At 36.4% G+C, this 27440-nt stretch overlaps 1 protein-coding gene across 2 annotated transcripts in view; it reads right to left on the bottom strand.

The window, feature by feature from the left end:
* Positions 1-27440, bottom strand: part of LOC136347168 (protein rhomboid-like) — a 91419-nt gene that overhangs the window by 2058 nt on the left and 61921 nt on the right. For both annotated transcript variants that reach the window (XM_066296922.1, XM_066296923.1), the window contains exons 6-9: positions 11121-11233; positions 8146-8263; positions 959-1101; positions 48-316 (exon numbers count right to left, since the gene is read on the bottom strand). In XM_066296922.1, the coding sequence (XP_066153019.1) occupies positions 48-316; positions 959-1101; positions 8146-8263; positions 11121-11233 (643 nt within the window). The remainder of the gene's footprint in view (positions 1-47; positions 317-958; positions 1102-8145; positions 8264-11120; positions 11234-27440) is intronic.

Below are 27440 nucleotides of genomic sequence, written 5' to 3'. Positions count from 1 at the left end.
CCATTCTGATAATATTTTTCTGATCTTTTTCAAAATGTCAAACGTACCTATGGCAAAAATTCCAAATAGCCTCAAAATTCCGCACTGCATATTGTTATAATTCAAAAGGACGTTGGCTAAATGCGCTGCAAGTAGTGCATAAACTCCTCCACTGGCTCCTACTAAATAAACATCCGTGTCGAACACTGATGTTCCCAATGATCCGGCAATGACTCCAGCTACGTAGATCAAGGCTACTCTACTGGACCCATGAACCATTTCTAGAGGCAGCCCCACGAGCAATTGGACTACTAAGTTGAAGCCAAGGTGCAGCCATCTAAAAGAAGCAAAAGTATTATGAATATATAAGATCAGGATTATTTTAGAATATATTTAATGATATTCAAGGTGCGAATTTGGGGTTTCATATAGTTCCATTGCAACTGATATACTTGTGTAGTCCGCAGCCTTTATCTTGTTGCTCTAATCAACAAACCGCTCTATTAACACACTAAACAAAATCTTTCGAAAAATCTTCGTCGGAAAATTAAAAAAAAAAGAGCTGTTTGCTTGGAAAACAATTTAAAATTTATTAATATTAGATCTTGTGTTAAAAAAATAACAATACCTTATAGCGCCCCAGAAGCAATATTTAATGTTAAAATATTTGTTCTTGCACCGTAAAAGTACATTTCGGTTTTATTTGTGTGTGCTTCGTTTTTACAGTTCTGATGCATGGGGGGAAGAACCACTTGTTCAAAGAAGGACAATAATAATAATAATAATAATAAAGGTTAAGAAGCAATTTTGGACAGTTTTTCTTAATAAACTAATTGCCTTAACACTTTACGCTGTTTTAACCTTAAACAATGCTTAATATTGGAGACATCCTGCTTGAGTTCTAATTCAGTTTAGACACGAAAGTTTAAATAAGTAGTAAACAAGTTCCTGCAAATTAAAGTTAATAATGATTACTCACCCTGCATGAAGGAGCATGTAAAATAGGAACCGCCATATTTCTATCCTTTTATCTGGTCGATAGATGAATATTGATGCCGTGGGTACTGGTCCTGCTGGATTTACTTCGCCGGTGCTCACAGAGTAGTAAATGAAAAATCCTAACTGAAACAACAAAAAAACGTTAGATTTTACCTAAAACTCAACTATACTTTTTAGTTGTAACATGTAGAATAATCACTTAAAAATTCGATGAGAAAATGCTTTCCTAGTTCATTATAGCAAATTATGCGTACATATTTCCCACAGAAGCATAATAATTTATTGTTTTCTGCTAGGGCGAGATGAATTCACAATCAAGAAAGTTCACATCATTTAAAACCAGACTGCACGTTGTAATGATGTGGGTGTGTGCGAATGCACGCCGCATATTGTGCATTTCTTCCTTTAATTAATATTTTAATATTGTTGTAACGGTTCCCGATTACACGTTTATGCACAATAATGCAATTGTTGTATGTTTCCCATAGCTTTCGTTAAAATTTTAGAAATTTAGATCAAATTTACAGAGGGAAACATGATATAAGATTAAAGAAAGTATGTACATAAAGTGAATACGAAGATAATCCCAGAAGGGCCCGACCTAACAATTAAAGAAAAATAAATTGGAAAATATTACATTATTTCTTCACATAGTTTCCTTTGAGATTCACACACGCTTTTCCTTGGACTCTACCTCTCCATTATTAGCAAATCTCTTTCCACCGAACGAATTTTTCAAATTTGGAAATAGAAAATAATCTAAGGGAGTTAAATCTGGAGGATTTGGCGGGTGAGGAAGAGGTGTAATGTCAAAATTATTGATTTTGATGATGATACTATCATCTGTATCTAGTCCATTCCCACGTATATCTCTTCCTAATTTTCTTCTGTTGATGTCCCTGTGAACAAGGTTTTAACCCCCGTTCATCTATTTTATTCATTTGATCCAGACTTGGAAGAAATCCCTTGACTCAACTCTAAATATTAATATTTTCAATGCTTGCACGCACCAGAACAAGCAGATCCATTCTAGTTACCAACTAATATAAAATAGTTTAAATTTAATTAAAACATTTATTTGTGTATGAACCTGTTTATTTTCTCATGCATGTTCTGCAGTTATGTTAATACCCAAAAACTCGGGTTCTTACGTCACACGTTTCACTTTGGTCAAGGTACCTAGTTTTCGTGAGAAATTGTAATTTAATGGTCTTTTAATTTGGTACTTTTAAGTAAAAAGAATATCACACATGTACTTCTCAGGCAGTGCGATTTTATCACAGGTATTATATAATGTCGCGGTTAACTATCCAACGGAAAGGACAAACTAGAGAACAAATAAAACGGAATCTAATCAAATTAGCACTGTTCATAAAATCAAAAAAAGCCTAGCGGGATCAAGTTTTACTGCCAGGTACTTATTTTATATTTTAAAAATATATAACTCAGCTAATACGGATGAAGAAAGAAGCAGTAATTATCGCTCTTGCAATTGACCATCATAAGCTAATGTTAATAATTATAATAAGGGAAAAAAATTTTGTTAATCATTGTTTTTTACAACTTTTGACTTAATTCTACAGGATGTTCTATGGCGAGAGGAAAATACTTTAAGATACGATTTTATTGCTCATTTCCAACAAAAAAGTCATATAAATAAGAGTTCGATTTTCAACGGTTTAAAGAATATTCATTTTATTACTTTCTTCTCGATTTTTAATAACGTCGTTACATGTTTCCTAAGTGCAACTTCCCAATTCCACTTCATGTCGGCGAATTCCCAATAACAGACAGTTTGTCAGATTTCATCTCACATTGAGAGAGAGTGGCCACTCTCACTTATTAACAGTGGGAATCTTGAAGAAAATGTGATCAGAATTTTGGAAGCTCCTACAAACAACGCACATAGGGTATCAAAGGGACTTGGCATTTATCGCACTATGGCATGGGCTCCGAGCAGCCCAGATCCAACTCCTCCAGATTTTCATGTTTGAAATTACTTAAAAACTTACGTGTATTCTCAACTTATCAATTCCAGGAAAAATTTATAACGAAAATACCTCAAAACTAATCAATCCATGCAAGAAAATCCACAAAAGATTGCACGTGCCGCAGTTTGTGTATTGTCGAATCATATTACGTTGTGTATGTATAGTGAGAAGAATGGGGATTTTTCGATCAGTTTATGTAATAATAATATCTTCTATTAATTTAACTTCAATTTTTTGATAAGCAGAATGAAAGCTTAAGTGCCGTCTTCGAACAAGGTCCTGTAAATATCACACGTGTAATAGCAAGAAGAGTTGGCATGCCTCATGTAAATGGTGCACTTCGGTCAGATGATTAACACCTCTTCCATGAATATAAAATAGGCGATTTATAAGAAGGCGAAAAGGAAGTTTGCGTCAATTTCTCTCAGGGGTACTTAAAGATGTGCGCAGAAGACACGCAATTTGAAAAGCAGGTCAAAGCGACGGATGAAGCGACATTTACGCATGCATGAATTTTTAAGTCACGCAACTCGCACCATTCGAGTCACGACAGTCGCTTGGACTTGAGATCTATTGGACGTCGTAAAATGACCTCCGTGCAGGCCAGACGTAACACCTTTGAATATTTACATTTGAGGGTACTTAAAAGCTGAAGTGTATTCTCGACCTATCAGCTCTAAGCCGTACTGCGGAAATATTCTTCCTGTATTTTGCGGAATGGTTGACATGAAACTTACTAACTTACTTCCAAGAAAATCAGGAGCAACAAACTATAAGAAACAGATATTCATGATTTGAAACACTTGTAATTTAGTTGTCAGGCAGTATCAAGCGCAGCGTAAGTGCTGTCTGACAATAAATTTCATTCTCTTGCACATGGTGTATATGAATTTTTGCCATGTGGGATTGGAGAGTCGCAATTTTCGTAGACATGCAACAATGTCATTAAAAATCAAGAATGAAACAAAAACAAAACGCTCCTTAAACCGTTGAAAATCGGGCGTTCACTTATATAACTTTTATCGTTGGAAACGAGCTGTATGACGCCCACTACGGTATCTTGTTCTCGACATAGAACACCCTGTATAATCCAGACATCAAACCCCAACATTGGTCAAAAGACGTCCTCGAGGGGTCGTTAACTCGAGCCGGTCGTTCCGCTTTTCTCATACCGAAAATAAATGGACTTCATTTTTCGACACATTGGCCCTAATTTAATGCGAAATAGGGGAGGACCGGAGATAAATAACAACAGTAGTCAAACCGCCTTAGGCAATGTTGTCACGTTTATTGGACGAACGCCCTGAAGTAACCGCTCTCATAGTCACACAAAAAACCAACATGAATGTGAGTAAAATTATTTAAGAAAATGTCGCCCACTGGATTGTAAATTTTGGTAATTAAATAAAAATTAATGACTTAACTAAGGAGGAAGTCGACCGGTGTTGCTTTGATGCTCTTGATTTAATTGAATTTTATAAATTATCGTGAGCTTAACACTTAAAGTACTTATAATTTAATAAGATAACTGAAAATTTTATGAAATATCTGAAATATCTTAAAGGAATATCTGTAACGGCAACGATGCGATTATCCGGTGGCTCCAGCTGCTGTTTGTACGGCGGCCTGCGCTTTGTTTCCTAAATATTGAAAAGATTCGCTTTGTCATCGAGATTTTGTTTTTAACCTCCCGAAACCCCTCAATCAAGCTTAATCTGCTATAAAATTGCGGGTTTGGTAAATGTATCGAAATATTACCAATTAAGCAACATAAGAGGTCCGTTCCGCAAACTGCAAACTGGCCAAGGTAACAGTTACTTGGATTGAAATTAATTTGATACGCAATCCTGGAATAGCACATCAGAAAAGAACAAAGAGATGTTCATTGCCACCCGAAATTAGGACGAGTTTTACCGCTACCCGGGGTGCAACGACACTGGAGGATGTTTTCTCAGAACAAAGGAAATTATACCTATTTTATTAAATGAGGTGAAACTTGAAGCTCAATTTACAGCTCTCAAGGCGAGACACTTTGGAAAGTAGTTAGAAACACGTTAGGAATGGTCCAATAGTGCGTCTAATACTTAGGGGGCAGCCTAGTCACGTGGCAATTTCGGCGAAGAAGTTCCACCAGTTCTGCAGTATTTAAGGACCTGAACTGACTTGGATGGCCCCATGCGTGAATTTGTCTCAAAAGTCCACATCCTGATTGAATTGAATTTGGACAAATCTCAGCGTTGAATTTGGCGACCCTGGTATTGATGGTCGTCTTTACATTAATTCTAAGTTTCCGAACGAAAACGAAATTTGTGATTTCCATAATATTTTATGACCAGATACAGGAAGACCCCGACAATATAAAATGCTAACAATCTAATTTCGCATTCTAGGATGATCCAACGATACCCTGAATAATTTGTCACGACGAATATTGAACTATCGATCGTAAGAGGAGCCTCATAGGCGCACAGTGGTGTAGCAGCTTGCAGCTGCCCTGAATTCTTGTTCTATACGTATTTTTTGCTAATCGATTCGATTCGCGAATTAATACTTAATTCTGATTTTTTATTGCAACACTTTCACTACACCCGGTGTCTGGATAATAAGGGACGCCTGCTGTATTGCAGCAGTTTTCGATATCTGACACCTGTTCCGAATTATACGTTTCAAGCGTTAAGTAACGTCATTTGACTCTAACTTAATCGGCTCGGAAGTCAGGTGACATATAGAGATAGAAAATTACATTATTACATATCCAGGTGGAAAGTGCTTCTTTTCTGTCGAGAGAGGAACTTCGCGGCCCCGAGACTTGTGAGTTTTTTATATAGTAGGCTTTCATTTACTGGACCACCTGAACGGTTTACTGGTCTGATATACATTTGTTCCTTTAATTTAGCCGAAAAATAAAAATCAAGTGAAGTAGAATCCGGAGATCTAAGAGGCCAATCTCACGAAGACAAACGCCTAAACCAACGATGGTCAAGCATTTTAAAAAGTCACTTGTTACTTCCTGGTTGTAATGGGATTCTGCCCCGTCCAGTTGGAACCAACATTAATTTTAAACGAATATATATGTATATAGACATTATACAATGATCTTGATACTGTTTTATATCAATATTCAACGTTTTTGCTTCTCCAAACCTTGGGTCTCATACCTACTGCTATGACCACCGGACCCCCCGACTACGCAAGCACCATATTTCAAGTAATTACGTAATTCAATTAGCTCCTATACTAATTAATATCGTTCAATGAATGTTAATTGCAGTAACAGACCTGAATCGTTAATTTGCTATAATTCTAGTTTGCTTATATTGTTATACAGGGTGATTCATCAGCAATAGGACAACTGAGACCTGGAGGTATTATCCGTCAAATGGTGATGATTAGAAAAAACAGGGCTCACCTGAAAGCTAATAGTTTCGGATATACGTGGTATTGAAAATTTCTGAAGTTATGTTTTTTTTTTGAGTGATGAATAAGATACGTATTGTGGTTTCTTAGCTAGCAGACGGAGTCACGGTCAATTTTACAGAAATGTTAATAACCTTTTATCGTGTAAGTATATCAAACTTGATTTTAAATCTGAAAGGGCCATTCCATTAATTATGTATTCCTGTTCCATTTAGATATCTCGATCCATTTTCAGAGGCAAACACTATGTTTAAGTTTGATAGTTTATAATAATCCATTAGCAACCCGGAATTGCAAAGTATATTTTATTCGTCACTTAAAAAAATATAACTTTTTTAAGTACATATTTTCAAAATGACGACAAAAAGTCAATTAAAATTAATTTTTACTTTTAACACATATACAGGGTGTTCGGAAAACTCAAAGCATAAATTCTGGGGGTTGTTGAAAAGGGATGCCTTAGCAAGTAAGATATACCTTTTGTGTAGAAAAATTATGAAAATATCAAGCTGCACAAAAAAACCACAGATTTTTTTTAACTCACTAAGAAGTTAATGAATTTAAATGCGAAATTGGAACTTTCCCAGTATAAGGAAGACATATGAAACATCTTTTTACATATGAAAATAAGCACGGCTATGAGTTATTGAAACCGCCCAACTATGATAATTGTTTAAAAGTTATAGCAAAAATACTTTTTTTTAATCATTTTTACATGAAGTATCAGCATTATTTTAACCTTCCCTATAACCCTCAGAATTGATGACGTGACTTTTTCGGAGACCCCATATATTCGAAAATATCAACTTTTGGTTGTCCAATTATTAATGAATCACCCTGTGTGTCAATTGCTGTGACGTTGGCTTTGAACCGAAAACAACCCATCACGATGTAGGCCCAGTTCTTCACACTCCTGCTGAAACTATAATGTGAAGACTGTTGGTTCAGTTTTAACATCAGTTTAAAAAATATTTCATCTGTCACTTAATTGTTAACTTGCAGCTGTCGCTTTCTAATTGGACATTGAACAACTGGTCCTTAGTCGCCTGGAGCTGTCTGTCCATGAGTAGGGACATTCCCTTTCCACTAATTTTGTAATACTGGCCAATAATTCTAAACTGAACATTTGCAAGCCAAACCACAAGATGCAAATTAAATTTTAATATCGGGGACCCACCCCGAAAACCAAATGTCATGGTGTACCACAGACACCTCCAACTGCCGTAGACCACATTAATTAGACACATTTTGGGCCTGTTTTGGCCATATGCCGGAGTCGATTAAGGCGAAAGAATCCAAATTTGGGGTAAAATGTTTACTGGCAAATGTCTTGAATGTAGAAACATTGAGCACGTGCCCAGAAACAGGGAACAAAGTGCATTTTCGCGTAGTATTGGTGATTAACGTAAATTCTACTGATCTTTCTTCCTTTGCAACGGTTGTGGAATAATGAGGCAATAATGCCACGGACGTGACACACACGTTGTTAAAACTACGTAACGTATACGTGCGATAAAAGTCATTAGCAAACGTTTCAGTCCGAAAACTGGCAGCATATGTGTATTTCCCTAAATGTAGAAACTAAATGCAGCACGGGACCTGCGATTGATTACTTCCTACTTTACCTTAAGAACCCTGATGAACAGCTGTTCCTTAATATCTCTGCCTTGTTTATTTTTACGTTCTACGCCTAATATTTATTTAATTTTCAGAACTTTCGGCTCATGCAAACTGCTATGATGCATTAAAAACAACTTACTTCGACTAACGTGATTATGATGATAAAGAGGGGAGGAGGGCAGCATGTATAGTGGTCAGCGTAGTACTTTCTATCCCTATCGTCCGTGAGGAACTCGTCCGCCACTATGGTGACCATCCTGAAAAGATAAAAGCACGTTAAACGTCTCTGTTCGCTCGTCAGTGTCAGCGATGTGACTTAAATATACAACACGAAAACAAAGTAGGCTTAAGAACCTTTAAACGGGGGCCAGTTTCTGTTTCAACTCAATCTCCAGGGATCGAGATGAAAAATTAAATTCGCCGTCACTGCTGTTTGAAGTGGATAGATCCTTAAACACCTCATTTATTATGTCCGCATCTTCAAAGAAAACTAATAAATTAGCCGAAAGACAAACAAAATGAAGCTAAACAAGACTAAATCCAAAACACTGAGCTCACCACAAATGTTCTTGAAATTTTGAACTGATCCCCCTCTTTCTTAAAATAAACATCAATTCTTTTCACTAGCGACTCTCCAAATTTAACTCCAAACAAAATTTCTGACCAGTTTTGTAACGTAGATTCTTCGAATCCACGCAAAACTCAAGACCCTCAAACAATGGTTTATTCTACTAGTTGGAATGTACCTTAATCACTACTTACAAAATTGAGGAGGATCGCGACTAACGCGATTGTGAAGATTATGGGTGTGTAAGAAATCAAAGAAACAAGAATCATAATTGAATTAAGAGTGAACACAATAGAATAAGAGTGCGTCGACTAAGAATTATGTGAGAATCTGAGAATAAGTGCACAAAAATAAGAGTACGAGAGTAAGAGAGTTGTACGACTGATGAGGCTCATGCAATGCATGAATGCGTGAGTCCCATCAGTGTGAATGTTTATATTATTAGACGTTAATAAAGGTGACGGTTCGGGTACGCCAATGTTTTAGCCTTAGGAGGAAGGTGGCAGACAAATTGACAGGAAGCTCGAAGAACGGAAACAATAAAAAAACAAGCTAAACGACAATGAAAATATCGACTGGCTGAAAATAGAGCAGACGACATTCATGATGAAGCTAAATCCGTTCAGGTTGCAACAAATGAAAACCTAAATTTAGGTTACGGTATCTAAACCAATGAGAGGCACTTGACTATATTTTACGTAAAAAGGTATTACAAAAATGAGAAAAAAAAACAATACAAACATCCAGTGGGTTATTTTAAATACGGACAAAGTTATGCTGCTATTTTAGTTGAAAATACGGGAAATCTGATTAATGTAGTCGATAAAAACATCACAAGAAAATAAACGGTCAAATTATTTATTGTTGATGAAAATGGTTGAACTTATTTGCTAAAAATAAGATTTATCGGAGTGTTGGAACAGAGTGACCCACATTTTCTTAATGAAATCGTTTAAAGAAAATATACACCTCGCTATGAATACCACATTTGCAGAAACACTTATTTTAATGGGAACAGTTTTCCTGTTATCTATATGAAGTGTATCAAGCAGAGTCCAGGGGTTTATGACCAGGACTTGAGGAATCTTTAGAAAACGATATTTTAAGGTGGATTGTGGTAGTTCATCACATAAACATAAAGTCGCCATTTTTGTGGTCAATTGAGGAGAGACGGGAGAGAGATGGAAGAGACCTGAGTAAAAGGAGGAAAGAGAAGTGTCTTTTTTGTAAGTTTAGTAGGAACTCGGCTATAACGAACTTTCAAGGGGCTTGGCCTGTTTGTTATAAGCGACCGAGGAAAAATGCATGTTGATTAAAAATTGTTATTTTAATCAAAAACCGAAAGTATACCATGTTTTGTTATAGTAAATAGACACATTTAAAATGAGAAAAAATACAACATTTTAAATAAAATCGAAGTTTAAATAGAAAAGACGTCTATAATTTGACTCGCACCTTGCAGCTCTTCAATATCTCTTCAGTTATTTTATTTGCACAAGATCTGTAGCATTTAAAAAGTTTTCATTTTATGGATAAATCACTCGTGCATAATATGCTACGATCTTCAAAGCAGAAAGGGCTTCTTGAACTGTGGAAATTAAAACTTAGTTACACCCGTCAACTTCCTCACACTAAAACCGTTCGCATATCGATCATTGGGAATTATTTGGAGAGTGTCAAAATCATTATGAAATTCAGCAACTTACACGTGTGCATCAATCGTGTCATTATCATTAGAGTTCATTTCCTCAAAATCAGAAATGTGCAAATTTTTGGCCCATTCGTGTAAATCTCTAGTAGTTCCCTCACTCACAGCAGCATCACCCGACTGTTATAGACGAATTGAAATCTCCAGAAAAAAAAATAAACATTTTATAAGTTTATTTTTATTAGTTAAATGTGTTTTTTTTTTTTTAATTTAATAATAAGTGTTAGTTATATCCGAGTCTGATTTCACTAAAGAAACAAATTCATTAGCTTTATACGAACTTGGACGGGATTTTCTTGTTCATTTGTTACAGCCGAGTTGTGTACTGTCCATGCCCTGAGTTCACACTATCACCGAAATCGCTAGATTCTCAGGGTCTAGCGACTTCGGGTTAGATTGCGCGAAGCCATTTGTGCTGCGGTCGAAGAGTAATCATGGTGGTCAACGAATCCAGGAATGAGGGGTGAAGTGGTGTGGGGTGATTTAATTTGATTTATACAAGGCGTCCGGTTTTGGTAGCAGCTATAAAGTACTAATCGTAGAACTTAGCCCTCCGCCTTCCGCAAAGCGAGATCCGATGATTGTGAAGAATTTTATGTATACTTTTGATGCACATTGGCAAACAGATGGTTTTAAACATTTCTTGCCCTGTCATGAACGTTTTCGTTTATATTGAGTATATTTTACAGTTGAGGAAGGAAATTGTGGAGTACCAATAAAATTCCCATGAAACCAAGTCATCTTTCGCCAATTTGTCAAGCAAGTTTGAAATTGGGCATCGTGAACTCTCATCACGTGTAAATTTTTTGAAGGTAATTAATTAGATCTTCCCACTTACCTACGAAATAATGGAGGTTCGACCAGCAGCAAATGAAAATCGTTCTCGGACGAAACCTCGCGGTCTCTGTGGTGGACGGCACATTTAAAGCTTCTCGATCGTTTTCCAGTCATCTGAAACAATCGGATCATCTGTTAGACATATGCTAATAGCTCTTTTAGTTTAAAAATCCAATGATAAATGATTATTCAGTGATTCAACTGTTACATTCTCAGTGATTGTGATTGGTGTCTACGGCACCCATAGCAATAAACCAAGGTCTATGGTTTGTTCGCAAAACGTTCCTGATGAACTGCCATTAACTTATTGCGAAGCAAAACGAAATTTTCACCCCGTGCTCGATATTTAATTAATTCGGAGTGTTCATTTACATGGTTTAATTTAGTTAACCGAGAGGGCGTGTATGTGGTACGATCTCTTTCGCATTCCGATCTAATCGAGATGAGTTATATGTAGACCGGCCCTTAAATGAATTGCCGACCGCGAAGCCTATACCGGGCGCAATTAAAAAGTCTCATCTTTTAAATAAATCGAGCCAACCAGCTATTGATCTTGATGACGAAGATAAGAAAGGCGAACCTGCGTAGAATGTAATTGTTAATTAACCAGGGGAAATTTAAAGTGCGCATTTTTGAGCCTCCTGCTAATTGCGAAGTGGTTTTAGTAACGCCAATACCAACGATCCGATGAAAAGAGATAAGACTGTTTTTGCTCCTAATTCCTTTAGAAGTAATTGGGTTCTTGCACATCAGGTATTAATAATAATTTCAAATTTCCTCGATTCAAGGTAAATCTGAATGCAGTATGTGATGATGTTGCCGATAATCAATGATACGTACTCCGCAAATTAACCCGGTAATAATCACACAGAGGCGACCTACCGAGTCAACTCGGTGGTACCACAGTCCCCATGCTTACCATTATTATTCATGGTTTTTAGTGATAGACCGCCTCGGAACCGCCGAGGTGATTTATTTTCATAAATCGGCCGCTCATTTTTTAAAACGCAAATAACCGAGATGCGAGAGACCTCCGACAAAACCATTAACAAATGTGCATTCTTTTGGTACCACATTGCCAATTCGGCTTACTTTTCTTTTACCCTCAGAAAATCCCTCTTTCTCGGTCAATGATGTTTACCGCCGTTTTGCATCTCAACACTTCCCTCATCAACAACGATCATTCACGTTCCAGACTCAATTACTCGCATCGCTGTCCTTATTATTCACTCAAGAACAATTAAATTCTGAAGTCATCAATGAAAATTTGGCAACCTCGCTCTGAAGACTAATCTTCATAATCTTCGCTGGAGTTCCGAGCAGTGCGGGAGTTAAGAAACTATAGAGACGATTAATAACGAGTAACAAATGAATGTTTAAATGAAGGTTGATTGAGATGCCTCACGAGAAGATCCGGCGAGATAAAGAGCTTATGGACAAATTGATTTTGACTACGATTCATTGTCGCGTTAAATAACTTAATTAGGGGTTATGCTGGACGCTATTGAGTTTTTGATTGGAATAATTGATGTTTGATGGCATCAGGCAGGTAAGAAGGTAACATGTTGTTGCTTGCAAATGAGAGTGCAGATGAGTGCTATATGCATAGCGTGGACTGTAGTCTTCTCCGATTGGTCCAATCTGGGAACTCGAATGAACAAATATGGGAAATTCCATTTAACAATAATAATAATAATAATAATAATAATAAAAATAATAATAATAATGAAGTATACATCATAATTAGTTGGAAGATTTGTATGGGCGAAAAATGTTGCAGTAACTATTGTGTGTTGGCGGCTGGGTCAATGTTTGGCGCCGGTTCAGTGGCGCAGCAAAACGAGCCGTTAATTTAAATAATGTACTTAAATTATCACAAAAAAAATATTACCTTGAAGTGGGTGTTATTATTATTTAAAGATGATAAGATGTCGTTAATATTTTGCAGGATTAGCAAGGCAATTGGCTAATGGTGATTTTAACTCCTGAGTAAACCACCAACTCCCACTCGAGGACAGTGAAATTTCCCGAATATATTCATCTAAAACTTTGTTGCCGTCAGGATAAAATACCATTGGAATCGCCGACTAACTGCAGTTAGACGATAAACTCACTGTTTGAATTTCATGAAATCAAGGATTATGTTTTACATTTTAAAACGCCCATCGTTGGTTTGATGGGAACCAAATTACCCAAAAAACACATCCTTAAGTGGAATCCTATGAAATATATCCCGTGAGTTTGATAAAGACACACCTAAGTCAAGGCCAATTAATCACATTCCCTGCATGCTGACGTAGATGATGAAGCCAAGTCATTGATTATGTAAAACTGTACTAGTTGAATCTTCAGGTTCACTTAAGAATCCTGTTGATTTGTTATGGGAGTTTTTAGACGAAAGGTAACCACCAATAACATTAAGTAATCTGCAGATTATTATCGACAACTTGACTTCGGACACGTGAATCTCTGAGTTCAGAAGTAGGAGTTGTCCTCCGAAATATGATGAACCGACCCGTTGTGAGTTTATACAAATTAAAAAAAATTATTGCTACAATTATTGATTTAGCTCTGGTTTTTCTGTTTTCGCAACAGGACGAGCAGCACTCTTTCTCAAAAAGGAGGGCACATTTAAAAATCCTCATTGAAACAAGCAAATGACATAGGGAGTTTCGGCGTACATTGCTATTTTGACCCTTTGACATGGTACTCATTTTCAGCAAACTTTTTTTTTCGAACATTGTTGATTTTCCGCTGATAATTCGCATGATAATTCGAAACCTCCACCTTAGTAGATGATGGGTGGGCAAGGGGCAGCTTAATTCAATCAGAAATGAAACTCATCTTCAAAGGTCATTTAATGTAGAAATACCATAGTAATGAGCAATTAGTGATATTGCTTTTAATAACAAGTTTGCAAAGAAGTCTTTGTTTAGAAATCCATGCCCCTGAATATTGCAAATTGTCTATAATACTACGTATTACACAAGAACCATGCGCATGTTGCTGTTAAGTGAATAATATCATTGTCACGAACTGTGTTCAATTCATGATGATGCTTCAAAATTATTATATTATTAATGTTAGCCAATTAGGTTTTTTAAGGATCTTCATCTTCATCGAATGCTATCTCTGTTTATCCCGGGTCTGCTTGCTAGATAAAACGTGCAAGTGTCTCATTACCCTAAGAGTGCAATGCCCTACGGGACCTACGCGGTCCTGTAGGGTATTACGCCTGAAGGGTAACGAGTGCAATGCAGGACACCAGTCTACCGTAATCGTGTAGGACATTGTGCCTATAGGGTGATGAGTGCGGGATTTCCTAGTACCGTGCGTAATGCTGGTCTTGACTAGGGGTCACCTATGTATGTAGGTATGCGTTTTACCACATATTTAATATTCTGAATGATAATATTTAATTTACTTCATATGGACTTGCCGAACTAAAAGTTTTTGATGGAACATGTACCAAATGTTATTTTCGGGAGGTCATTGACCAAATAACCCTTTCACTGCCAATGCTCTATGAAGGTTTCAATATTCTCAGTTGGGTAGCACTAAATAATTTACTGGCTATAATTCATTTCACTTATTAGCCGAGTTCTATCTTGTCGCCGTCACTGGCGGTCCACACCTTACAAGTAAATCTACTTTGAGAAACGCATACATCTACGTATATATTCACTCCACGGGAGTCGGATCAAGCCAAATATTTATAACCGCAAAAATTTGAGTTATGCCTTTGATATCGAACCATTTGCGGAGTCTACGTTGACCTGCAGATTAGCGAGTTATTGGATCATTAAGTTTAGGTTGCACGCCAGTATTTATTGCTTGCAGTTTTCAGGAAAGTCCTCTTTGGTCGCAGAACACCGCTTTCTTTATTGGTATAAACTGCCCCATTTTGAAAATGCTCGCTGTAAGGTCGGATTTTTAAATTTTCAAAACGAAACACGCTATTTTGTGCACAATAATAATTACAAACCACAGACATGCAATTTGAGAACTTTTTTAGTCCTTTTCATGTTTATTTTCACAACTAAATTAGTTTGTGTGCCTTCTTTTAAAGTAGTCGGTAAGCGCGTGCTCTGCTCCTGTCCAGATGTTTTTTTTTTGTTATTCGTAACTCCTTCAGACAGATCGGTTAAGTTTAATCACGAAGAAAAGTGGCAGGTGCCTACTATACCCTAAAACTCGCTCTGAATACTTAACATGGTATTATAAAATTGTTAACTGCTGTGATCCACAGGGCTGTACTTAACTCGCCATTTTGAAGATCACCCCTAGGGAAGCAGCATGAAGGCGGCATAAGAGCTTTGAAGAAATGGTACTTAAATGCGTAAAATTCAAAGCTTTCGACAAATCCCATCAACGCTCGTCTAAAACGACGCTATTTTTGAGACGATTAAGTCCGGCCCTGTATAAGTCATCTCACGGTTGATCTGTTTTATTATAGGGCGCTAAGTCGCCGCGCCAGCGAAAATAAAGCAAGGAATGAACCGTCCAAAAGTTAATGGGATTATTTTTTAAGTCTTTTCGTTAGGACTAGTTTCAAATATATGCAAATTTGATTAGGGGGACGACGTTCGAAATGCAATAAAGTGTGGCGAATTCCGTCACTTATTTTGACCCTTTCTTTCTGTTAACAAAAGATGAGGTCCTAGGGGCGTCAGAGCGAATATTGCCAGCTCCCCTATAACATATTAATTCCTAATGGGAGGGTTTAATCAGTGTTCAAGCGGGTAAGAGTGACTTTGACAAATCGTTAATACCGTTCAATGACCAGAAACATAAACACGAATAAGAACCCAAGATGAACTACCAAAACGCAACAATACGTACTTCTATATTTTTACGCTCACCATCGAGTATTTCTTGGAAAGGTCCATTTCATCCCTTGTATCTCTCTATCTTATATTTTTGCCCTCCCTATCATGCAACGCTTGGAAAGTTCTATTCCAAATGAAGTAGAGCACAACACTTACATCAGAGTAAGAAATAAGTATTCACAGGCATTAATCATTAGTAATCGTATCTTCTTTACAACATGCATAATGTTACTGAAATTAACTACGAAAATACCAATTAATGCTTGTACCGCAAGGTTATAATTTCCTATTTACGATATTTTAATAATGATGATGAAGTTTGGCAAATGTTTTTAATAATGTTTGTTAATTCCGTGTAAAATCGCAATATATCGTTAATTTGCTTTAAAAAAACACTTTTATATTATTGATCTATTGTACAGTGTCCAGCATTCGTTATCTTTTATCCTGCTTAGCAATAAAAATGCAAGGACAGGGATACGAAAACGGGCCACTTTTTTGTGAAACGGACGAATGTATAACAGGGTATTCACGTGTTTATGATATCAATTATTCCCTCAGAGATAAGTTTGCGCTCACGCTGCAGTCGAGGAATACACATCTTTCGAGGGAAAATGGCTATAACAACCGAGCGTATAGTGGTGTCTAACCCAAAAGAGAAAAACTAACCATAACAACATGTAACTCGTACTCAAACTGCCAGCAGTGTGCTAAAGTATGAACTTAAAGTAACTACCTGATAACCGATATTAAAGTAGATGTCTTAGTTTTCTGCAGAGTACAGCCTGTAAGTTTCTCTACTAGTTGAAATAAGTGTAAATTAAGGGCTTTAGGAAATTTATAAGACTTGTTCTTAGAACGTTTGCTAAAATATTGGTAAATAACGCATTATTGGAAAATTCCTGAAAAACAAAAAAGGCGCCTTTGATTTTCTACAGGATTCGTCCTGCTACTAAAAGTGTGTTCTTTAATTGGACAAATTACCAACTTGGGGAATAAAGATTAGCAACCTGGATATCTATTGAAAAATCAGCCGAGTATACTCATAACTCTTCAAATTGTGAAAAACCGTTGGAAACTAAAAAATGAAAGGGGCGCAAATGGGTTTCCACAGAAAGCGCGACAATGACCTATTATCGCACGTAATAATGAGCGCTTCTCGCGCATGCGCTATAAAATTCTATAGTTTAGGCTCGCAGACCCACATAGGAAAAACATAGAATCAATAACACTTTCTACAAATTGGTGCCTATTAGACTCAGCTTGAGTCCTCTCTCAGATAGGCATGTTCCTTATTATCCGCTAATATATTTTACGCCAATATTTCAAACAGGTCTAGGAATTCGAGAAATACCGACGTCATGCTCGGCACAAAATAATCAATAAGTTCTATAAATAATAAAATGGCGGACATTTAATTTCATATAGAGCGAGGAGCACCACAGGATAGTTTGCAGACAGCCCTCAATTGGGCTAGGACAGTTAAGACTTTGTTGGAGCCTAAGCGCTACATTAGTATGTAGTAGAAATTTGCCAAGGAAAGATAACCAAAGCACAATGGCTTGAGGACACATCCACGCAAATTTGTGTTAATGCTACAATGCAAAACGAACAAAAAAGGAAAATTACGGTATTATGTTATAGAATTTAAATAAACGGCAAATCACTTTAGCACCGCATTTGTCTCCGTTGTGTTAAGTTCTTGAACCTAGTTCCCACGTAACGATTTTATATCGAATGTTGTAAAGCTACGGCTATTCTGCGGTAGACAGAATATGCAAGTAATAGCAGTTGTACATGCTAATGTCGCTATTTCGGGTCAAGGTGAAACCCTTACGCAAATTCTCATATTGTCTGGCTTCAATTATTTGATCATACATGGGGCGGCTTTTTTCTTGCACAATACTGAAGCGGGACAATTTCCTTAATTATTTCAGTGTTCGACTGGCCATAGGTTTCTAATTGAATAGTTGTAACTACTATATTAGAGACCCATGAAGCAAACATAAAGAAATCGCACTGCAAAACCATTGCAGCTCTATAATATGGTCGGAGTCCGGTTATACGATATTTATTAACATAATACGCATACTTTCCACGGCTAGATAAACGTAAACGGTTTGCTTTTGACGCCTTTTGATCCTATATAAAGGCCGTAAGTTTACCGTGAATTGATTGGTAATAACTTTACTTTGGTTTACCTATTTATCAAAGGGTACTTAATGCGAAGGTTAACTGTGGTTTGGATTCATGTTTGTGGGTACACGCCATTAATAATTAGATTCCATTAAGCAGTACTCCACATCTTGTATTACCAGTATGGGTAATATACCGTACTGCATGCTGTTTTCGGACGTAAAGCGCTCTTAATTACATTTTTCACGTTATAATAATTTAACCTTTTTGCGATATAAACAAAGTAGGAGTAGGAACGCAAATAGCCCCAGAAGTACTCAATCCGACATATAGATGACGATTTTTTTGTTAAAAATCTCTCTATAGTAGTACGACCTAACTCCAAAAGGCTTATGTCTGAAGTTTGAGGGTGCTAAAATTTGTATTTGTTTTACAGCCGTTTTTAGAACGCTTTTGGAGATTTCGTGAAAATGACAAAACTTAAAGGTGCTCATACGAGCTGTCAAGACGAACTCCGCAGTAATTGGCCCGAGGACACTCCAGATCTGACAGGTCCAGATGTAGTAGTGAAAGTCTACGAAACTGTGCTGGAAAACTATACATTACATTTTGATCAAAAAATTGGATAAAAGAAAGCTGCGTGCAAGATGGGCGAAAACAGCGCCGTGAGGATGTTTCAAGAAAGTGTTTGGCAAAGTTTCGCTGCAACATAACCGAGTTTTTGCGTCGACCCATAACCATGGATGAAACATGGGTCGACCGTTTCACACCTCGGACTAAAAAGCAATCAAGGCAATAGACTCAAAGGAGAGAGTCCGTTATAAAGAAGGCGAAAATCATTCTATCTGCAAGAAAGGTGATGGCATCAGTTTTTTGAGATGCACGCGGGATAAAAGAAAAACAATAAACGGGGAATATACAAGTTCATTGCAGCGTTTAAGCAAAGAAATTACGAAAAAACGACCGCATTTAGTGAAAAAGAAAGTCTCGTTTCATCAGGACAACGTAGTAGTCCACAATTCCATCATCCCGATGGGCAAAATCAATCAACTTGATTTGGAACTTTTTCCTACCATATTCGCCAGATTTAGCCCCTTCAGATTATCTTCTATTTCTAAATTTGAAAAAATGGCTCGCTGAAAAGGGATTTGCCTATAATGATGAGGCGGAGGCCAAGATTGATGCCTATTTGGAAATATTCGAAGTTCTTATTATAAACAGAGTACAAAACCCATAGAACATAGCTGAGAAAAGTGTGTCAATCTCAAAGGAGACTATGTTGAGAAATAATGTATAACATTTTTCAATTTGCTTTTTACCTCAGACACTTCCTGGACCATTTTCGTACACGTATAGTATAGCTGCAATTCTTGGTTTGATACATAGTCTGATGATGCCGAAATAAGTGAAACGCACGTCTCCGCATATGGTTTTAATCACATTTTATTGGACCGAGACTAAAACTTGTTTCTTTATTATTAAATTACGGCCTCTTTGTGACAAAGGACCGCTGTTTACACGTTCGAATGAAAAATGGCCAGGTCGGGTCTAATATAAAATCATCTGGGAGCACGTACAAAATAAACTTCGGATGCATGAGAAAGAAACTAGGAGTACGTAGAAATAAACTAAGGGCACGAGAAAAGTTATCTAGAGGCCCGTAAAAAATAAATTACGGGAACTTGAAAAGTTGATTATATCTTTTATGATTTAATAATGTACAAGGTAACTTTTCCACAATATGAATTGAGTAACACATATTTAGCATAACTGTTACAATTTAATTCTCAAAAATTCATGAAATATGCCTTAAATGAACTATAACGTTCAGTTAAGTGAAAGATAATAATGGAACAAATTTTAGTCGCAGTCCCATAAAATCGTAGGTATTAAAACAATATGCTGGGACATGCGTTTCACCTACTTCAGTATGATCAACAGTCAAACAGATATCGATATGAACTGGATTTGATACATGCTACATGGTCCGACAATGAGGAACTAGGCCAAACACGTGTCACTACTTATTGTTTTAATTAATTTTTATTACATTGAGACTAAAACTTATTGCTTTACCACTAAATATAAGTTTCTTTGTCACGACTTACAAGCCCGAAGGAAAGATGGTCAGATTGAGTCTAAATGCGAGATATTTCAGCTCAGTGTTTTCAGTTTTGATGAAAATGTTCTTCTGATTTTGTTTGGGCTCTATAATCACTGTAGGAACGTAAAATGGTACGGTCATTAAAACCTAGAGGAAATTTCAAACAAAGAGAATTTAGAAAAATTAAACGAATCCTCTAAATAGCATCAAAAATTTTTTTGAACATTTGATCTAAATGAACGAAAAGAACTGATGTAAATTTATCTATTTCGCCGGGAAAATGGAATCGACATACACTTACAAAAGTACTCCTTGAACTTACAAAGTGTTTCTAAGTCGCCCAGATATATAAAAAAAAAACTGGACCACACAGTCAAAATGAAGGAAAATATCTGAAGAGGCCAATCATAATATTGCAGGGAACGATTTTACTTGGTCCACAATCATAAGAGGTCGCTAAGCACGGACACTGCAAATACCTCTAAAGTGGAGTATGAAGATGACACCTGTAAACTGTGAGAAAAAGTCATGAGGTCATACCACTGGAAGTGATATATACACTGCCTTAAATCAGCATAAAGCGATTAGTTCAGCAAGGAGAGTTTTATGGAGAATTTGATGCATCTGAAAACGGTCTAAAGCCGGTAGTCCAGCAATGTTGTTACGCCGGTATGCTATATTCACGGGCCGGTAGTCAATATGGTCATGTTCGTAACTTAGGGAGTTAACGAATGGATGGCTCAGCTATGTATTTTGTAATCATTCCCAAGGCTGCAAAATGCAGGAAATTCTTTAATTTTAAAATTGAGCTTTGATGTAGCAACCACATTTTGGATTAATATAAGCAATTCTCAAGTAAAGCAAACTTCAGATTAACAAATCAAAAGCCGACTTATACTATCGCGAATTTTGCATCTTTGTTTATATCTCAGGCAATCGCTAAAGGAATAATTGACACGTTGTTTCCATACATCTATCAAATAAAATTGAGCGAACTCAATTATCCAATTAAACTTAAAAGCTCTTTTACACAACATAATTTTAAAACCACAAGATAATAAAAGAGGCAAAAACCGATTGTTCAGTAACCTATTTCCCATATCATGCCTGTACTACAATAATGCGGTTTCTTTCCTTTTACGTAGCAGCAAGTACAACTAACTTCTCGCCAAGAATTAAATCTTTATTATCATTATTACTTCTATGAGTGGTATAAATAAGGCGCCCATGGGACACCAATTACCAAAGCAGAAAGTGTGGGAAAACAGAATTCTTTGTAATCTTAAACATACTGATAAAACGAATTCTTCAGATATTTATGAGTTCTAAAAAGTGAATTGTTTTATAAATTGATATGTTTGCTCTCCGTATTTGGTTAACAAATGAACTTGTCAATACAAAGGTGTGTGCGCCCGTAGTTACAACCATGGGAATCCATGTAATGTTTGAACAAATATATCGTCGATATGGATGGTATGAGTGGTGCATTGTTTTTACTCAGAAAATGGGTTTGTTTCTTGTGACGCGTCTGTAGTCCCAAAGATCCCTCCCAAGCGTTATCGTTCACTCTCACGACCCACCGTTAATTGTACCAAACAGTCTGAAACAGGATGTTGCTGTTACTTAACAACACCTCACACTAGTTTAAATGTTTCCATTCATTGCTGGTTCTGTCGTTTCAACGCCATAAAACACACCGCAATTTATTAATGTCGCTAAAAATCAACTTACTACACATACAGTAGTAGGTTGGCGTACTTTTCATGCAACGTGCATTCATAATTAACTTGCAGAGGAAGTTCAGTTTTGTTAATGCAGATAGGTATCGTTTTCATTTATGAACTAATGACTGAATGTTACGTTTAACAATGGGTAACGATCGTATGCCCATATGGTTCGACGTAGGAGCAACATTTGCGGTGAGCTGCCTATTCTACATCCGTGATATGCTATTTTCGGAATCAACATAGAATCAGCTGACAAGCGAGAAGTGAAAAGGTAGACTTCGAACCATTGGGGGTCCCTAGACTTTGCGAGCTAATAATAAGCACTTGACTCACACCTTACTCGTCTCGTTTCTCGCACTTAACATTTCTTGTTTCGTTGCCAAATTCGGGCACACACTACCACTCAAAAGTTTTCGGGAACTTATTGTTTCATCCAAATCGACACCAAAATTAATGAAAAAAAACATAATTTTTTACTCGGTAACCTTGAACAAACGTTAATTAACTCAAAAACATATTTAAAAAATGGAAAAATACTGCAGTTATTTGAATGGACGTTTCCTCTATATCTCCTCCTCGCGATTGATAATTGCAGCACATAATCGGCATATCTATGTCACGAGTTTTCTCAAGATTTCAGGTGTTATTTCGCCTTAAGCTGCTCCTAAATTATTGAAGAAGTCATTGGTTGATGTGGAGGCCAATTGGCGGACCTTTCCATCTAATTCGTATCAAATTAATTCAATTGGATTTAAATCCGGGTACAATATCAACAATACCTTTGCTAAATCGTGTAAACATTCTTCATATAATTTGCATGTGTGTTTCGGCTCATTGTCTTGTTTTAAAATAAAATTCTTATTTTTTAAAGGATTATTCCAGGAGGTACCGCATGAGTTTCCCAAACCAGGACTGAACCACCTCCACGTGTAACAGTGGACAGAATGCACTCGTCTCTTGCATGTTCACCCGCTATTCTACGAACCACCACATCTCTTCGTGAACTAAACAATTCAAATTTCGACTCATCTGTCCATAGCACTTTGTTCCAGTCTTTTATCGTCCAATGGTGGTATTTTAGGGCTCATAGTAGCCGCTTTTGTTTAACCGATTGCGTAAGAAGGGTTTCTTCATAACTTTCCGTCCATGAAGGCCATAGAAGCGTTAACTGATTTCGATCGCTGAATATTTATATTTATTTCTGCAGTAATTTCTGAAACTGTTTCACGTCTATTTCTCTTCCAAATCGATGCCGTTGCACGATCATCTGCAGATGTAGATGCACTTGGTCTCTCACTCCGTTCTTTGCTGAAAAAACTACTAGTTTTTCTGATATTTTTTTATAATGTAGTCAAAAATCGATTGAACTAAATTCCATTTTTTAGCAGTTCGTCGGTTGCTGTTGCCACTTGTTGGGGTAAGCCATTATAAGCGAACATATTTTGATGTCCATTCTCTTCTTTTAGATTTTATTTTTATTTTTTAGCACTTTATTTCGTGCCTAGAATAGCACAACTTTATTACTAAGAAAATTCAAGCATACTAACTTTAATTTCGATGTATTATGCCAAATCATCAACAACACAATGTTATTATTACTACCTGGCATAGCAATAATAAAGACTAATCCAAATTTTCCGTCCGAATTATATTAAAATGCTTAATGTCCCATAACAATTTTATTTAAATTTATAATTTCGTAGATAATAATCTCCTCAGGCTAATATTAATTGCTATATTTTTGTGCAAAAATACAATATTGGAGAGAAGTAATTAAATCTATTCAAAGGGGGTATCTGTACGATCTTCTTATTTTAACAATGCAACTAAATAAGGAATCGCAAATATTTTTGAGCGGTAGTGTATTCATCACCATTCACTTTTATACGACGGATGAAACGAGCAATCTTCAAGTTCTGAAGAATATCGCTATCGTTAACAGGGTTCAAAATGTGGCTTATTCCCAATGAAAATACCATAAGTTAAAAGCGTATCAAAATATACGTATCTAATTTATTGTATAAACAATTGCTTAGCTTTATAGATTCTTTTCCTACGCATTGGTTTCGCGTTGTTAGTCATTAGATTTCTGTTTGGAAAATAAACTGGGATTTAATTTAATAATCACGCAGCAATTGACTGTTTAATTGGTTTATTAGAGATGTAGTTAGAAAGGTATGTTTTCCTTTTCTCATGGATTTTAATCGCTTTTGGGATTTGTTACGGTTAGACATGGATTTGGTTTAATTCTTCGATTAAACAAGGGAGCAACAATGCTTTCGTCTCAATAATGAAGCTGCAAGAAAAAGTGCGAAATAGTGCTTTTATAGTGATATAAATAGATTGGAAAGATGAAGGCTCCACACAGGGAATTCCATCGATGTACAGGATGTTCCATTTTTTATGATTTTCAATCTCAAGAAATAACGAAGATAGCTGAACGCAAATTGCTACCACTTTTTTGCACAATGATGAAAACAGATTTTCCATATCCCTTCTACGCTCTCTTATACAGGGCGATTTTGAAATTTCAAAATTTTCAAATTCGTTTTAGTTTTCAGAAAACTAAAAGGCGCATACAATTTGCTGGCTGCAGACTTTTAATTCATCATTCAACGCAATCAATTTATTGTTTGGCTTACCCCGTAAGTCTATGTTTTTCCAATTATACGTTATTCTCTACTTAGCATTCCAATAAAATCGCTAGGAATGTAAATTTATAAAAAAAAATTGCATAATAATGAAGGCATAGTATAGCTAGTGGAAAAATCATTGATATGGACAATGTAAACAATTGACTGCAACATAATTGGCTAATTATTGGAAGAGATTTCAAACATGAAGATATCCTCCAAACTCCGTTATTTTAAATGTTAACACTACTAACCAGAACTAACCTGACCGAACTGCGAGAGGGGAAAGCTCTTCAAAGGAATTGTGCCTGTCGTAGTAATTTTAACAGGTAGAAAAAACAAAGAAAATGACTGGTTATTGGAGAATTCAGAAACCCTCAATGCTTCAAGAAGGATGAATAAACTAAAAATACATTTAAAAAAAAAACAAAGCCATAATAGCAAATAAATTGCAGAAATAGAAATTTGGATTTCGTTCGGTTAGTATTCATGTCAATAAACGCAAGTTCCAAGCTGCAACTATGAATCAAGGTATTAACCATAGTTTTCGAGTTTAAATACCAAGGGATTTTAAATGTCGGGCATCAATTTGAGCCCAAGATAGCTCAAAGATAATCTGTTCTTAGTGAAATGGTTGAAAAAAATACAACATGGAAAATAATGATAACAACATTAAAGATAATTTTTTGTGTGTCCAAAATTACTTCCATGAATTATGCAGGTTGATAACACTGTGTTTATCGAATACTTCGATGATGGTGCCATCTTAACCTCTTTCCCTTGAGTTCATATTGATGACCTGGAGGAAAATGAAGATCGAAATCGAGTCTCTGAATACCCCACAAAAGGATATAGATAGATTGGTAAAAGTAGAAAGGCATACTAATGACATGAATGTAACAAAATTGCACAAACTACAATAATCGATCATTGCAAACAAGATTAATAAAAGATAAACCTGTGAATGTTAATAAAAACGTGTATGTAATAAATCACATATTTATTGGAACTAATGTTTATAGCGAACTGTTTTCGTTGGTCCCGTAAGAACTCATTATAAGAGAACATTACTGTGGGTACCTATTTCCAGCAGTTTTTGAGATAATGGCATCTAAACCTTAACGTGATTATGTGGACTGGAAATTGCAAGTCGTTTTTAACACATGAAACAATGTTATATACGTCGGAGTAAAAAATTGAAACCAAACTGCCAAAGGGTGCGTCAAAAGACTTGTCACTGAGTTCATCGAAAAAACTGTCAATGGATCCGTCAAAAGAACTATCAATGAGTTCAACAAAATAACTGTCAAGAGAGGCCTCAAAAGGAGTTTTCGTAGTTTTCATATTTGCTATTCATTTTGACCGAAAATGTTCATCATCCTTATGACTTATGCTGGTTGGTCTTTAATTTATATTTGCTCGCTACCTCCATTTATTAGACTCCGCACTATTGGGCTTGGTTAATTGTTACATGAAGAAACATTCCTTTAATCCACAATACATTTAAGACGTCACTCCATTTCAAAATGTATTTTAAATCAGAGAATCTAACTGTAGTACTTCACTGGAACTTCGTAACAATAGAGCAATTTTTTCTCGTAAACGGTGTTTGCGTTTCGTCAATTGCTGACCGTGACCGTTTTTGCATCGCTAGACAGTGTCAACGTGCCGCCATTGGTTGTAAAACGGTTAAATGGTATTTTGTCGCTGCGATTCTCACAGATACGGTTGAATTGAAATTCTCGTAATTTCCCATTCTTCATGGTTCATATAGTGTGCCTAGTGTGCACAAAATACGAAGATCTGTTATTAAAACCGAGTAATACCTCGGTTTATTAATGATCATGATTTTAAGAGAGCTTTTAATGAGTTCGGTGATAAAACTTTCGTTTTCTCATGTCGGTTGGTAATGGTCGCTAATAAAGCATTAAGAAACAATCAAGTTTACTCAGTCTGTATCTAAACCTGCTAATTGGTTTAACGTCTGTTCCCCCTTCCAGTACTTGTGTATGAAATATTCCTTCTGAGATGCGTAGCCAATATAACTCTTCCGAGGCCCTCAGAGAGTGTCTGACCCAAAAAAATATAAGAATGAAAAATATAACCTCCAGACAACGAAAGCACGAAATAAAATAAAAAAGAACTAAATTAGGTAGTAAATAATAGAAGCCGCGACCCAACCTAACAACGAAACTCTTCGCGTCTGATCTTATATTTTCCAATTAGCGACCCATTTTTCACCTGGTCGCGTTTTTACGATTTGACAGGCGTAGCCCCGTTGAGCGGCCCCAAAAATGCCGGCGCCTCTTGATAAAACGGTGCGCCGCGCCGCTTGTAATGACATTAACCTCTACCGGGGCGCAAATAAAGCGGAGACAGAGATTTGATGCGGCGTTGTCAAATCTTCGGGCTGAAATTCCAAACAAAAAAAAAATCATAATTTATGAATATCCGAATGAATTTTATTTACATATTACTAGACTGACAACTGACAGATTATTACTCTCTTTCAGACCAACTTTACTGATCAATATGAAACTAACGGTGACGGTTACACTGTAATACGTCGATGCAAGTCGAGAGCGCAGTTAATAAACAAACATTCAGTGTGATATAAAGAGATAATTTATCAAATAGAAGAATCAACTGAGATGATTCACGGTCGATGGTAGGTTAGACATCTATGGAAATCGGTCTTGGTCTATCGACCTAAAATATTTTTAGTTATATGATGTTGCCGGTTATAGAAGAAGTCACAGTAATTATCAAATATTATGTGGGACACCCTGTATAACATTTCCTTTTTAAGCTCACTACTTCTCGATTTGTTAGTGTCAGCTGAAAATGACATTAACAATGATATTTTGTCTTGTGAATTACGATACTGGTGCA

The sequence above is a fragment of the Euwallacea fornicatus genome, chromosome 27, assembly GCF_040115645.1.
Source record: "Euwallacea fornicatus isolate EFF26 chromosome 27, ASM4011564v1, whole genome shotgun sequence".
In the NCBI taxonomy this organism is placed as follows: domain Eukaryota; kingdom Metazoa; phylum Arthropoda; class Insecta; order Coleoptera; family Curculionidae; genus Euwallacea; species Euwallacea fornicatus.
Note: the sequence above shows the minus strand (reverse complement) of the source record. Positions and strands in the feature narration are given on the sequence as shown.